Below are 15,751 nucleotides of genomic sequence, written 5' to 3' on the forward strand. Positions count from 1 at the left end.
AACACCTGCTCAGTGCTCAGGCCTTTCTGAACTTTCTGCCCATTTATTTCAGAGCCTTCTATTTTCACAAACAAAATACTCCTGAGCTTTTGAACCTATATGACACGGTTCATGCCATAGTAAATGTTTCTGGTTTATATGAGTTCATGTGGAAAACAGGGACAGAGCCTTAATCTTAACAGATAATTGTAATGGCACTAGTAGGTGTATCCCATATTTCAAATGGAACTTGCCTAGGTACAGTATATTTCCATTTCTGTTCAGTTTACTCAGACCACTCTCAGACTGTGTAACTTTGTCATGATTACAGAATTGGAATTAATCTCCTACCAGTGTGTGATGGAAACTTTACACCTTTGCTGCAGCTAGTGTATTTGCCCATCTGCTTGGTAAAAACAGTACACTAAATCCTCACTAAATTGCTCTTTCACCTTATTTTCAAACTGGCCTGGAACTTTTCTTCCTATCCCATATCAAATAGGTGGCTGTGTCATAGCAGAAAAAGATCATTTTAAAATAATCTCATATCAGTTGTCCTTTCCATGTGAGCCATAGGACATGGAGTAGTTAGTTTTTTGCCATATGTTCAAACATATTAATTTACTATTTTTTCCTTTTATATTCCATATCTTACTACTTTTTACTTCTTAACTGTGAAATATTTTACTTGTGGTGCCATAATCTGGGATTTACAGTCACTTTATTGAGGCTTTTGTAAAGTTTCTCAGTTACTTTTTCAGATGCTGAATTTTCTCACCGTTCTGCTTTGAAGTCCTCTTCTCCCCTCATTGCTTCTCAAAGCACACATTGACTGCAGATTTTCAGTATGAAGTGCTGAGATTTATCAGCATGGCTTCTATTAACATTAACGAGAGTTGCAAAGCAGAACACCTGCACATCATGCTGAAAATTCCCCCCCTAAATTGTGCTTCTTGCTCTGCTAAAATAGCAGGTGAATAGTTCCCTTTGGGCTGTTGCCATGGATCAGTCATTGGTTCTTAAGCACTAACATGATACTGGAGCTGGCACTTCCTCCAAACAAGTGAATATGTCTGCCCTTAAAGTGTATTTAGTTTCCATAGTTCTTTTCCCACTATACTAGCTGGCAGCAAAGCAGGCAAGCTGCCATGCAACTGAGCCAGCAGCAAGCATGCACATGTGTATTAGATCAGTTCTATTGACTTAAAATAGTTGTTAAATGTGAAACTTCTTGAAATATGAAATTTCTATGTGCAGAATTACCCTAAGCATGTCAATACCAGTGCCTATTAGAAATCTCATTATTGTAGCATTTGTGCCAGAAAACTTGACAAAAGCCCTGCCAAATAAGACAGGTGCTGCTACACATGCCTGGATTCCAATAATAACAACTTTTGCAACCCATATGTTTAGAGGTTTTTCCACAGAACACACTGATAGTGCAGCCTGAACCTAGTGATTGAGAGTGTAGATCTCCTGCTAGGAAAAATATGCGTTCTGAGAAGTTGCCCACCAGAAATCCAGCACACATAGTGGATGAATATCAAGTATGAACCTGCAGTTACATTATTTAGAAGTGATTAAACATGCTCATTTTTAGGAGAAAAAAACCTAATAATGATGCAGTCTAACTGATACTTTTCCTTGCCTAGACCTAGGAACTTATCAGGATTTTTATATTTTTAGGCCTGATTTTTTCCAGCATTACCTCCACATGTGAACGTGTACATTTTGTGCATTATCACTGATGATCTTTGTGTTGTGAAAAACATAAAATCTCTGTGTAAACTAGGAAAATCAAACTTGTCCATGTTTTGCTGCTGTGCAGGAAGTTCGCACAATCTTCCCTGCACTGGCCCTTCCACCATCCCCATGAGTCCTGCCTCATTTTCATGCATACTTTCTAAGAATCTATGCAATAAGGGAGCCCTACCTCATTCCAGACACACCTGCATTTTGTAATGACATGGGGTTTTCTTACATACACAGATAGTGCCAACAGAACAGTGAGAATGGGGGGAGGGGTTAACTTATTTACTACAACTGCCAAGTTTCCAAGTTCTGTCACTCCCTGAGGGCTCATTAGAGCCATTAAGAACTGTGTATATTTTTTACTATTATTGTACTCAAAAACGGCAGAACCATTTTTCTCAAACTTTCCTAAAAAATAATCCTTCAACTGAGGTCAGACTCAGAAAATTTCAGACCAAAAGGTAAAGGTTAAAAGTAACTGAAATATGGCCTTTAAACAGAAACACTCAGGCAATCTTAATTATCACTGGTGTTGTTTGCTCCAACTATAATATATGTATCTTTTCCTAAAAGATACACTTGAATTATGCATATAAACTGTGCATGTTTGCACACACATGATAATAGTGCACAGAAATCAGACATATCTTTTTGAAAATATAGTCCCGTGTATTTGTCATCTGAATTTCTTGCTTATAAATATGAAAAACAAATGTGTAAATATCTCTATGTCCCTGTATTTTGAATTAGCAATTTGAAATGCTTCTGCAGTAGATACATATTTTTGTTCTCCATAAAAGGCAGTACCTCTGAGGAAGAAATTTATTTAAAGCAACATAATACATTTTTCATAGATTAAGGCTAGAAAGGACCATTAGAGCATCTAGTCTGACCTACATTACCATAGCCAAGAATTTCACCCAGTCATCCCTGTATTGAGCCCAATAACTTCTTTTTGACTAAGCACATCTTCTAGAAAAGCATCCAGTCTTGATTTGAAGACCTCAAGAGATGGAGACTCCACCTCATACCTTGATATTTTGGCCAAATGGTTAATCACCCTCACTTTTAAAACTGTATGCCTTATTTCTAGTTTGAATTTGACCGTCATTAACTTTTGGCCATTGGCTCCTGTTATGTCTTTCTCCAACTAGATTAAAATCATTTTAGCACCTATTATTTTCTCCCTGTGAGGGTACATATACACAAACAAGTCACTTCTCTGTCTTCTTTTTGACAAGGTAAACAGATCAAGCTCTTTAAGTCTCTCGCTGTAAGACACTTTTTCCAGTCCTTGAATAATTTTTGTGACTCTTCTCTTTTAAACTTTATACATAATGCCCAATAAAGATTGTCACAAACTACATTGAAGAAAACAACATTTTACATATAAAGGTCAGATTTTCAGCTGAGTCTTGGCCTCTTATTTTTTCTCCCACAATTTTGCAATTACTTGTGGGTGCAGTGTATTGTGTGGATATTATACTGCTGGACACTCTGTGGGAGATTAAGATGGAAAGACATGGAAATGGTTTTAAAGAGAAAACCTTATTTTAAAAGTGTGAATGAGTGTGTTATGTAGGCATAAATTCAGTCAACACCTCTTTGTTTTCTACCACACTTTGCATGATCAATGCACTTTCTGTCATATGCAGCACCAAAAAGTCCAAAGCAAGTTTGTATTACTGACTCTGATCCATAAGAAACTGGATTGGTAAATGCAGAGGTGTAAAGTATACACAAGACTGTTACCAGTAAGTCTGTAGTTAACAAATGTCCACTCTGTAAGTCACAGGATGATTCAGGGCCTACATTTTCATTCTTACAAGAAAATCTAACCAATGCTCAAAAACAGCTGATATTAGCCTTTCATCTTAAGGGGTCAATTACTTTACTGGCAAACAGTATTTATAAAAAGATGGAAAGAACACTGCATTCTGTTCTTCAAAAAATGTTTTTCAAAACAGGATACAATGGTAAACTTATTTATTATTTTGTAAAACAGTTGCAAATCAGGAAACTTATAAGATGACGTGGTTATTTTGGGGTGGGTGTGGGAGGGATGCATTTTGCCCTTTGGGGGAGTGAAAAGCCAAATAACCAAGGGGAGACGTTGCAGTTATGCTTCCCATGTGGGTTGGTGGAGCCAGATGTGGAAAACATGCACGGAGGATCCGTGCCCTTACATTCCACAGAACTGTGCTTTGTGTGGACTCCTTCTGCCACAGAGAGGGTTTTTAAGAAGTGGTGGGGCTATGGTCATTGGAGCTGTGTAGCCCATAGAGCGTGTAGTGGGGTGCACAGCAACTGTAAATATGACTGTGCCTAGTAAAAAGACCTAGCAATAAACTAGTTCCAAGTAAGAGCTGAGTATGAACCCCAGGATTTGGTCACATAGAAATATATTGCTCTTACTGAGTGTACCTCTCCTTTTACATTTACTAAATCAGGTATTCATTTTCCTGATTGTATTTATTAAAGTGAAATTGATCACTGCATTATTGTATATGAAGTACTACAAAATGCTGGTGATACACTGGCCAGGGAGCACTTAGTGCAAATTTTGAGGTGAGAGTGCGAGTCCAGTCCCTCAGCATAAATTAGAGCAATTTGAAACTGTCCTAATCTATACCAGTAGCCAACAGCCCCGTGTGGACATTCCAGCAGCTGAGGATCTGGTGGACAAGGGGATGACACACCCTCTTTTCTCTGGGGATATTCCCTACATGAACATCTGGGAGAGTGGGTGGTGTTGGGAGTCAGTATGGCAATTCTGTTTAATTTTAGTATCCTTCAACTGCAGAGTAAGGAAGCTAGTTTCAGGGCAGCACTGGGATTTCTGAGGAGCACAAAATAGCCACATTACACTGGATAATTGGGGCTAAATTTTGTCGGACTACACTAATACAGCTAAAAGAAAAGGAGTGCTTGTGGCACCTTAGAGACTAACAAATTTATTTGAGCATAAGCTTTCGTGAGCTACAGCTCACTTCGTCAGATGCATTCAGTGGAAAATACAGTGGGGAGATTTATATACACAGAGAACACGAAACAATGGGTGTTCTCTGTGTATATAAATCTCCCCACTGTATTTTCCACTGAATGCATCCGATGAAGTGAGCTGTAGCTCACGAAAGCTTATGCTCAAATAAATTTGTTAGTCTCTAAGGTGCCACAAGTACTCCTTTTCTTTTTGTGGATACAGAGTAACACAGCTGCTACTCTGAAACTAATACAGCTGTGATTCTTAGTCTGTTTACCCTCAGTTGTGCAGGTGTTTAACTTCTAGCTTTTACTTGTAGCCAGATTCTGCCATCTGCATTCATGCTAAGTAGTACCTTGCTTCTTGAGTAGTCCCTTTGATTTAAATGAGTCTACTCTGAGTAACGTTCCACTCAACATGAGTAAGGCTGGAAGAATCTGTTCCTAAACAAATATCATGTGTCACCTTTACTCTTGTTGAGTACTCTATTATTCCACAAGTAGTGCCATTGATTGAATGGGCTGTTCTCAGAGTAAGGTGCTACTTAACATTGAGGAAGGGTGGCAGAATCGTGTCCTAAAATTATGAAAACCATAACCTCATATTGTCTGTCCTTTTAATAAACAGTGAATGCTCCAAGTGTGAAATCATGGTTCATTTAAAATGATAGTGAGGCCAGGATTTCACCCTCGATGGCTAAGTTGTGGTGTGATTGGGACTTTCATTAACTAAGACTGAGCTATGCAAAGGAGAAGGGTGTTACGAAAGACAGCACTTGTTTACAGAACTAGCTTCACCCTATGATGTGCTGAATATTACAAATCATGGCCACTTCCAGCACATCCAAACTGAGGATGGCATCTCCACTTTGAAAGATACATGATGTGACTTCTTTGCATGCTCTTGGTCTGGAGGAATTCATATGGTAAAATAATGCCCAGAATTGAGTTGGCAAATAAATAGTTGGTTCACATGGGGAAGTACAGCATTACTCAGTGTTAAATTATGCTCTGGGACATGCACTACCCTTGGCTAAGCTCAATAAGATAATTTTTTATTTGTTCAACTAATTTTTCAATGTCTAAAATAGTTTATTTACATTAAAAAACAAATCAATTCAGGCATTAATATTGCAAATTGTATCTAGTTGTGATATATGGTGACTGTAGAGATCTGAAATTCAGAGCAAAGGACAACCACTCATATTAAGCAAACTCGTGCTGTGGTTATAAGCACTGGACTGCCAAACTCCTTAGAAGTGTGACATGTCTGATAGATTTTTGAATTACTTCCAAGTTTTATCATCTTCATTTCAGTCAGCCAAGCAATGTTTTGTAGCTCCAGGCAGGTTTCTAGAAATATTGCTGAAGTGCTGGGTTTATGGAAATAGAGTCAAGCCTGTAGAGGGAGCAACCACTGCAGAAAAATAAAATTATAATGAAGGGAAATTTGTTTGGTATCCTCTGAACTTTGTGTAATAGGCATTTGCCTAGTCAGTAGTGTAGTTTCTAAATTGTATTAGTAAGAATTTCATAGCTCAGTATCCTTTTAAAAAGTTGTGTGTGTGTGTGGCGGGGCGGGAATAGTATACAATACAGCCTTTAAAAACGCTTGCAGCCATACATACACCACTTTTTATTGCCTGCAGAATTAACAGAACAGGCTCACGGACTGCGTAGAATATAATATAATATAATAATATGCTTATAATATAATGCATTATCTCATTACTAAGCCTGACAATGATTGTGAGCAGGGTCACTGATGAGACTCATTGATCTCTAGATTCCATTAAGATTTGGAGATCGTGCAATTTAAAACTGCAGGATGCATTTTATACTCGGATATTACTCGCTGTTTTTTTAAAGAGTGGATGAAACGATTTTTTTTTTTTACTTGTAAACAAGCAGATTTAGACATTTGACATGTTGACATTTTGGATCAATTTTGATCTTTAGTTTGGGGATTCTCTGTACAGTTAAGGCTATTTATAGTTCATCTAACAGACATTCCTACTAAATCTGTTAAAAGATGCATCTCCTTTTGTTTGAATTATTCTGCTGGCAGTGATGGGCATTTAGTCCATGGCACAGCAACAAGAACACAGAGACAAATTCATCCCTGGTATAATCCCATTGAAATTAGTTGAGGTTACATCAGGGACTAATTTGGCCTGTACTATTTCTAGGGCAGAAGGAAGTGAGGAAGCTTATCTTAGTTTGTCCAATTAACTGATAAAGTTTCTCCCCCATAGTACTACGCTTCCTTCCAAATGCCTCTCTGTCTCTTGCTGTAATTAACATAGTCATAGCTGCACCATCGGCTCATGTCTTGGGGTCTGATCCTGTGTGGTGGTGGTGAGTGTCTTCAGCTCCAGTTGGTTGCAGTGGGAGTTATGAGTGCTCGGTGCCTTATGGGAGCAAGCCCCTTACACAGATTCGCTTGTTGTCTGAGTAAACCCATACTTCAAAGAATGGAGCTTCCAGACCTGATTCTCACTTTGCTTGGTGCAGGACCCAAGAGGTGGGGGGGAAGGTGGATCTATGTTACTTTTTGTCTCCCTTAGTCTGGGGCCATTGGGAGGTTGCCTCAGGGCTACCCCAACTTGCATCCAGCAGCCTACTGCCCTCTAGATTCCTTCTACACGGGGGGTATTCCTTGGTTGGTGGCTTTGCAGTCCCTTTGCACTGGCATTTTACAAGTACTTGTATCTTCTGTAGGCCCTCTTTATTGACATTTGGAAATGAGTGTGCTGGTGTTTTTGGTTCAGGCTGCCTCTACTGAGGCATGCAGCTTTGTGAATCACATTAACTTTCAGAGTTTATGACACCCCACTATGCAGCTAGAATACACATGAAAAGCTTTGTAACATTAAGAGCAAAGGGCCATATTGCAGCAGGCCATGGCTCCTTCCCTTCCCTCCCCCAAATCTTGATGGCACAGACACTTTGCCAATCTTCTGCTCTCGAGAGGCATTTGGGCCAAGGTTCAGTAGCTTATCTGATTCTTCCCTCCTGATCCAGCAATGGCCCATCCACACAGACCCTACGTAGACTATTCATGCTCCTGACATGTAATTTGCTGCTTTTGCAGTATTATTTGTATGCCCATTTTGGGGACCTTTCTACTTTTTTCCAGAGTTTGACCCCAAATTTTTTGAGTCCCGCAATTCCCTTTGTACATATAAATTTAGCAAGATTTAACATTTACAAATGATGTTGTTTTTCACCAAAAATTTCAATACTGTTGAAATACTGTTGTTCAGCAGGATCAGAATTGGAAGTGCTGTATGGATGGGAACAGTGCTATGGATTTTTGAGTAGATCTCATGTCGCTGAACTTGGTCTTCCAATTCCACTGTATTTTTTTGTAGTTGTAGAACTCAAAATTTCTAACCCTAAAGAAAGCAACATAAGTTTTAATATTCTGTTTTGACAATAGGAGTTATTTTTCATGATTACAGTATGTTCAAACTGGAACACATGACAACATTTTACTTTTCTGACTGAATGAAAGCCCACACAAGGTAATGCATTTAGAGAGAAGGACTCAGTAACATTCCTTTAAAATCTCACTAATTTTATTTGGTTCTTTCTTTCCTAAGTTGCAGACCAGCAACGGAGAGAGAAACTCAAGAAGGAAATTGCCAGGTGTGAGAAGGAGATGAGCGCAGCAAAAAATGCCTCACGGGCCAGCTCCAGAGGAAGCAGGAGGCCACTGTCATCCACTTTTGTAAAGGTAGATATTTTAACTTTGTTTCAAATTGTAGATATTTCCCTTTGTACATACAAATTACCAAGATTTAACAGTTAGATATTATGGGCCAAGACTTCAAGTCCTTATTCTGTTTTTATTCACTCCATGCTCACTCCTTGGTCAGGAGTCCAAAGAAGTTCAGACTGAATAAAAACTGAGTAAAGACCTCAGGATTTGACCCTTTTTATTTAAACATTAGTGTAAATAAGCAGAGTGCCCATGCTGCTCTCAACACACGTACAACCCAAACCTCCCCTGTTCCCTTTTATTACTACTTGGGTTTTTCCTCAGTTTCTAAGAAAATGAAAATTAGCCTTAGCCCCAAGCTTTCTCTTGAGCTGTCATTTTCTTGCATTTTCCTAATAGGCCTTCTGCCTCACCCCAATGCCTTCTTTCTCAGGGTAAACCTTGAAGGCAGAGGTTGAAGAGTTGAAATTCACACACACGCCGAGGCCAGAGGGCTATTGTACAGCACCCTCCCCAGCTGCCATTCCAGTCTGTGGGATGGAATAACAACCCTAGCCTCTCTTTGTCGGTTGTACGGAGCATAGGGTTGCCAATTTTCTGATTGCAGAAAACCAAACACCCTTGCCCTGCCCTTCTCAGAGGCCCCGCCCCTTCTCAGAGGCCCCGCCCCCACTCACTCCATCCCCCCTCCCTCAGTCACTCGCTTTCCCCCACCCTCACTCCCTTGCTCATTTTCACTGGGCTGGGGGTGAGGTGTGGGACGGGGTGAGGGCTCTGGCTGGGGATGCAGGCTCTGGGGTGAGACGGGGATGAGGGGTTTGGGGTGCAGGAGACAGCTTTGGGCTGGGGGTGGGGTGAGGGGTTCAGAGTCTGGGAGAGGACTCTGGGCTGGGGAGGGAGTTGAGGTGTGCGGGGGGTTCAGGCTCTGGGCTGGGGTGCAGGCTCTGGGGTAGGGCCAGAATGAGGGGTTCAGGATGCAGGAGGGGATGCCAGGTTGGGGCAGGAGGTTGAGGTTTGGGGGGCGGTACGGGCTCTGGGTTGGGGGTGCGGGCTCTGGGGTTAGGCCAAAAATGAGGGGTTCAGGGTGCGGGAGGGGGCTCCGGGAGGGAGGATGGGGGGAACTGAGGGCTCTGGCTGTGGGTATGGGCTCTGCAATGGGACCAGGTATGAGGGGTTTAGGGTTCAGGAAGGGGGTCTGGGCTGAAGCTAAGGGGTTCAAAGTGTGGGAGGGGGCTGAGGGCTGGGGAAGGGGGTTAGGGTGTGGAGGGAGTGTAGGGTATGGGCTCCAGGAGGCAGTTTGGGTGCGGGAGGGGGCTCAGGGCTGGGGCAGGTGGATGGGGGGCGGGGCTGAGGGCTCCAGCTGGGGGTGTGGGCTCTGGGGTGGGGCCAGATATGAGGGCTTTGGGGTGAAAGAGGGGACTCTGGGCTGGGACCAAGGGGTTCAGAGTGTGGGAGGGAGGTTGAGGTGTGGGAGGGTGTGCAGGCTCCAGGAGGGAGTTTGAGCATGGGAGGGGGCTCAGGGCTGGGGCAGGGGATTGGGGCACGGGAGGGGGTTTGGGGTGCGGGCTCCAGGCGGCACTTACCTCAGGCTGCTCCTGGAAGTGGCCGCCATGTCCCTCTATCTAGGCACAGGGGCAGCCAGGGGGCTCTATGCACTGCGCCCGTCTGCAGGCGCCACCCCTGCAGCTCCCATCAGCTGCGATTCCCATTGGCAGCGTATGGAGCGCCCCTGGCCACCCCTGCACCTAGGAGCTGGCGGGACATGGCAGCCGCTTCCGGGAGCCACGCGGAGCCAGCCATTGTGGCCAGCCGGAGTTTTAGTGGCCCCACCAGGGTCCCTTTTTGACCAGACGTTCTGGTTGAAAACCGGACGCCTGGCAACCCTAACAGAGCATTGGGGGCAATGGAGCAGCATAAATGCAGATCCATTGCCCCTCCCCTGGGTCACCCTTGGGTCTCATCTCACCCCACCCCTGAATTGGCCTTCTGCACCAGGCCTGCATAGACTGGAGCTGAGACCAGTTCTTCAGCACCCAGGAGTGGCACCCCTGCACAACCACTCAGACAGCTGAACACCATCCTCTGAGTGTCGCCAGTTACTTGCACTGGTTGGCTCCTAGTTCCTAACTTCTTACAAGGGGCCCCTACTCCTTGTGGGTCTCCTTAAATCTCTCCCTGGGAGTTCACTACACACCCCATAGGGTTGGGATAAAGATCTCCTGGATGGAAGTTCTCCCTGTGGCTCCTGGGATCATGCCAGCAGTCTCCTACTTGGCAGTCCCGCTCCTTCCCTTCCCACCCTTGCTGACTGCAGTTTCCTCCCTTTTAAAGGCCTCCTGCCTATCATATGTGATTGACAAGGCCAGAAGAGCGCGGCTAGCCCTGCCTCCCATGCCTCTCTGGCACCTTCGACATCTTTGTGTGGTCTATACACCCCATCAAATACAGGATCTGAGTTTATATATTTTTTTAAGTGTCTTAAGTGTGTGCTTTGACATAGCAATGTCAGAGCATTGTAATTCCTTGTCTGTGTTTTAACCTCTCCCCCAAAGAAGAGCTCTCTCAAGTAGTATGTGTCACTTAGTACTACTGATTACTTGTAGGTACCTCTTCATCAATGTTCTTGTCAACAAGAACATCTCAGTCTTGCCAGCATTTGTGTGTGAGTCAACCAACTGTATGTTTGAGTGAAGATTTCCAGATATGAATAGGCAGTCATAATATATTTTAGAAGTGGTCGTGGCAGACTTGCCTGTTTAGGTAACATTGGATAATACTTAATGTCACCTATTTGGGGCCCTTTTCTAGAGATCTTTTAATCTCCACATAGACAGGAAGCAGATGTCCCAAAAGATAAAACTTGGCATTAGGAGATTCCCATGAATTCCTTCTCTGCATGATTCAAAACAAAAAATACAGCTGTTAACAGCTTTTCAGCTGAGCCGTGGACCTGATGATAGACATTAGATCATAATAGGGAAAATCTTGCTTAAATATTTACAAAATATTTTTCATCATGTGAATCGAAGCACCAGTGCATTAGTAAGAAGTGAATATGTTTCTGCAGGAGGGGCTCCTGCTAGAAAGCGAGCAGTGGTAGTAATTGGGCTTTCATATATCTGTGCTGTGGGGGAAGGTATTGTTGGCCTGACCCCATCCCACTCTGTGACAAGATCTATGCACTATATGCAGCATAGGCAAGAGCGGTAACGCAAGAGGCCTACAGGCTGGCATCCTATAAGACTTAGTTTAAGCTAAGAGCATTTGCATATGCTGGGCCGTGGTATTTTGACCCAGATCACGAACTAGGCCAACCTCTAGCCTAGCTCAAGTCCCTAGCTGTCCATTATATGCAACCCCCCCCCCCAACCTGCAAAAGCCCATAGACAAAACGCTGCCACAAGCAAACCACAGATCTTGATAATAACGAAGTGCATTAGCACAGTGCTAGTTATGATACTCTTTACTTTGGCTCCTTATAAGGCTTTATTAACAATGCTTTAGTGATAAAAATTAAGGAAATGTATCATTTGACTTGAATGATAAAAAAAAATATAAGATTGGTATTATAGGGGCAGGGCAGAGAGAGACCAGGGGGCACCTGCGTGTGACCATCTCTGTCTCCCTCTCCCTGCATGCTTGTATTCAAATAAAAAGGACCTCAGACTGTTTGAACCAAACAGATGGTGTGACTCGTTTTCTACAACAGTACCAAAGCAAAAGCAATATTTAAATATTGTTTCTTTTACCAGACAGTATATTGATTTTACTATGTTTATTGATGTACCTAGAGAGTTTTATTCCTGTTGCTCTATTGGATCACTCCTAATGTATCCTGAGGGTCACTTAACTTCTCAAATTGTATTTCTTTAGCCATAAGAATACATAAGTAACTAGTAACCATAAGACAACTTCTACACATGCCTATTAAAAAATATGATAGGACACAGAATTATCACCAGGCAATATAATTGTACTGCTGTTGGTGCTGTCCCCAAATCCTGGGGAAACTGCTGATCTTAAATTTTCTGCTTTTAGTACCACTGCAAAATCTTGAATATTGAGTCACAAGATGTTTATGGGGCATGATGGTAATCAATTTAAATATCAAAATGTAAGAAATACTGGTGCAAACAATGTGGAACACCACCAGGTGCTAAAAAGATGCATAGCAAGAGTGGAATATCACTGTACTTGATAAGCACCTTGCAATACCTCAAATGATCTATTCAGCATGTCCTGTTATATACACTGAGTAACCAGGTTAGTGAATGCATACAGTATTTGTTGCACCAGAATGGCCCACTGCTGGGTTGTTTTTGTGTAACTTTAACTAAAAATTAACTAAGCATAGGACTTAAATTCATTAATACAGTAAGTTCTTTAGTTGTAATTGCTTCAGTTATAACAGTAATACTATATTCTGTTTTGTTTCTCAAACGCAACAACACTAATATATTTCAGAACTGTTACTTCTGAAGTTACTTCATGCAGATTTCATATCTTATTTTTTACAAGAATGAGTGCGCTTAAAAAGGAAGCATTTAGCTCATGATGATAAAAATGCCTCATCACAGTATTACATACTAAGACCCCATTTACCAAGCGCTGGCACACGCAGGTGTCTGAAATGCTACAATCATTGCCCTACACTTAGAAGGGGAGATAAGTGTGGTAACTCGGCATAGGGCGTGGATTGGAATACATAGGGTTCTGCCTGATTTGTCATGGGGCAGAGATGTGCTATGGAACCTGCTGTACTCAGCACAACTTAGAGCTCCCTTTTTGCTGCTCTGAATTACGCTGGGGGCTGTTTTGTCCCATGGTTGGCCAAGGATCAGGGGAAGCATAAATATGGAGTAGCGCCACCTTTACTTCTCCTCATACTCAGCACAGCTCAGGATTGAGCCTAATACAATGATAAATTAAATGTTTCCTTTTAAAAGTCCCTCATTGTATTTATAAATATTATACAAGTACATTTCTTAACATTTCCCCTTCTCCAGTCCCCATAGCAACACATTAATGATTGTTGGTACATATGAGTGAAAATACTCAGACACTATGGTGATGAGCACAATATAAGTACCTAGGTAGAAAGAGGTACTCAACTTAAAATTGTATGTGTACATGCAAAAAAACTTCGTTAAGTGAATGAAAGTTAAGTTGAAAAGTCAAGCACTTAAATGTTAGGATTTGAAAGATTTGTGGTTGTCCACACAATCTTAATTCTTCCCCCTTGTTCATCCATTCTGCACAATGTGTGAGGCACATTTAGTTCTTTTTAAGTGTAGCTACTTTAAATACTTTAATTGGCTTTCCTGCAACAGAAAAGGGTATATGGACACAGGAGCTGGGGAGGGCAGAGAGGTTTATTAATTTTCATGGAATTTAATGTTTCTGAAAGTAACATTGTGTTTCTTCACCAAGGTGGTGTAAAGGTTTCCCTCTGTTCTATAAAATGTAGTGTTAGATTGCATATTTCAGCATTTCTAAGGTTTCTAGAGCCACACTGTTGTTGCACGGTAGTTACGCAGAGAGTCAAACACACAGGAAGCTTTGTGGCTTGTTTTGTACAATCAGGGTTATTCAATAGCAGTTTTTGAGTTTGACAAATCTACTCCCTGGATCTGAAGGTTATATTAACACCTAAGCCTGTGACTTTTCTTTTCTAAAGCAGCCGTGGATTAGAATCCAAATACCATTCCAGCAGAGAGAAATCCCAGAGGAATAGCATTTTTCATGCGGGTTTAGTTTGTGGTTTTCTATAAATCTTATCAGTTTCTCCATTTAAAAGTCAGCCAAAGCTATCAGGAGTGCTGACTTCTTTCAATTTCACCTGCAGATGACATTCATAACAACAACTTATATACTGCCTTTCTCCAAAAGGCTCCCAAAGTACTGTACGATCCATCTACGCAGAGCACCACTGAAATGCAACCATCCTCAGGGTAGATAGCAGCAACCAGGAAGATAGCACAGTAGCATAGTACACAACACAGGGAGCAAGGGTGGGGAGGTTTTACCCCAGTAGAAATCCTTGCCCTTGTGACAAGTGCCATGGCATCTTTGATGCCAAGGCAGAACAGACTTTGGTTTGTAAGCCCTCATCTAAAAAACCCACAGGCATCAAACTGGAGCTCATTTTATAAAGGATGCGTAGCTGGGCTGATCCTACCATGAGACAAATCTGTGATTCAAGCAAGGCTAGGTATTTCTTAGCTGATCCTCAGACAACCCTGCTAGTGGGTGCTTCTGACTCACAAGTTCTGAGATGAGGAAATTTTCAAGATATCAGCCATGCCAAAAGCCAAACCTGGATGCCAGCTTCATTCCTGGGGTTCTTTCTTCTGGAGAATAAATCCCTTCAACCACTTAAGTTATTAGAGGATGAAAATATATTGAAGTCAGTGAAATTACACTGGTGTGTAAAAGCCATGTAAATGAGGAAAGAATCAGGTCCAACACATTTCCCATTTTCAATTATTGTTGCAGGGTTTTTTTCAAGAGAGAGATGGCACAAAACTGGCTGGTAGCTCTTAATGTGTAGTATGTGCTTTGCTGAATTTCAGAAAATCTAGTTATAAAATGACAGCTATGACCAGATGGAAAGCTGTTTGTGCATATGAAATACGTATTAGGAAATGGTATTAAGTTTTTATCTATATTGTTAATTTCAGATGCACTGTGCATGCATTTATAGCTATAATTGCCTAGTCCGATGTCTTGTCCTAAATATTTATTGTTATATTGCTATTAACATTCTCAAGATATGTTATACTCAAATTAGTATTTTCTGTATTAAATAAATGAACTCCTAAGGAAAGCAAAAATACCATTTAAAGTATTAAAATAAAAACCCATATTTACATTGCGAACACTTAAATACAAATGGAAAATTCCTTCCTGGCTGCATGGTGTCAACCACATTTTTTTATGCTCGAAGTCCAAATTCATACATTTTCACATATACATTTAGTTATATCTCTAGTTAACAAATTTAACCTATGTCTACTTGTTGAAGACAGGAATATATCACACTATACAATCTGAATATTGCATAACAGATTACTGTCAAAAATATTACCGTACATATGAATACCAACACTACAGGGTGTGGGATTCATACAGGGTTCATGCGCTTGGCAACATTCAGGGTACACCCGGAGTGTTGTGCTGGAGCTGTGCACACACAGCTCCTCTCAAGGGCATGAACCTTGGAATCTCGCCCTGATGACATGAACCGTGGGAAGCCTCCCAGGACTGGGCTCAAGGCCCGAGAGCAAGGAATGCGGTAGATAGAAATTGGTAAAT

General features: G+C 41.7%; 1 protein-coding gene across 4 annotated transcripts in view; it reads left to right on the top strand.

Annotated features, from left to right (window-relative positions):
* Positions 1-15,751, top strand: part of SPATA7 (spermatogenesis associated 7) — an 87,524-nt gene that overhangs the window by 41,886 nt on the left and 29,887 nt on the right. For all 4 annotated transcript variants that reach the window (XM_074956081.1, XM_074956080.1, XM_074956083.1 and 1 more), the window contains one exon: positions 8,319-8,452. In XM_074956081.1, the coding sequence (XP_074812182.1) occupies positions 8,319-8,452 (134 nt within the window). The remainder of the gene's footprint in view (positions 1-8,318; positions 8,453-15,751) is intronic.

This window comes from Natator depressus, chromosome 6 (assembly GCF_965152275.1).
Source record: "Natator depressus isolate rNatDep1 chromosome 6, rNatDep2.hap1, whole genome shotgun sequence".
In the NCBI taxonomy this organism is placed as follows: Eukaryota; Metazoa; Chordata; order Testudines; family Cheloniidae; genus Natator; species Natator depressus.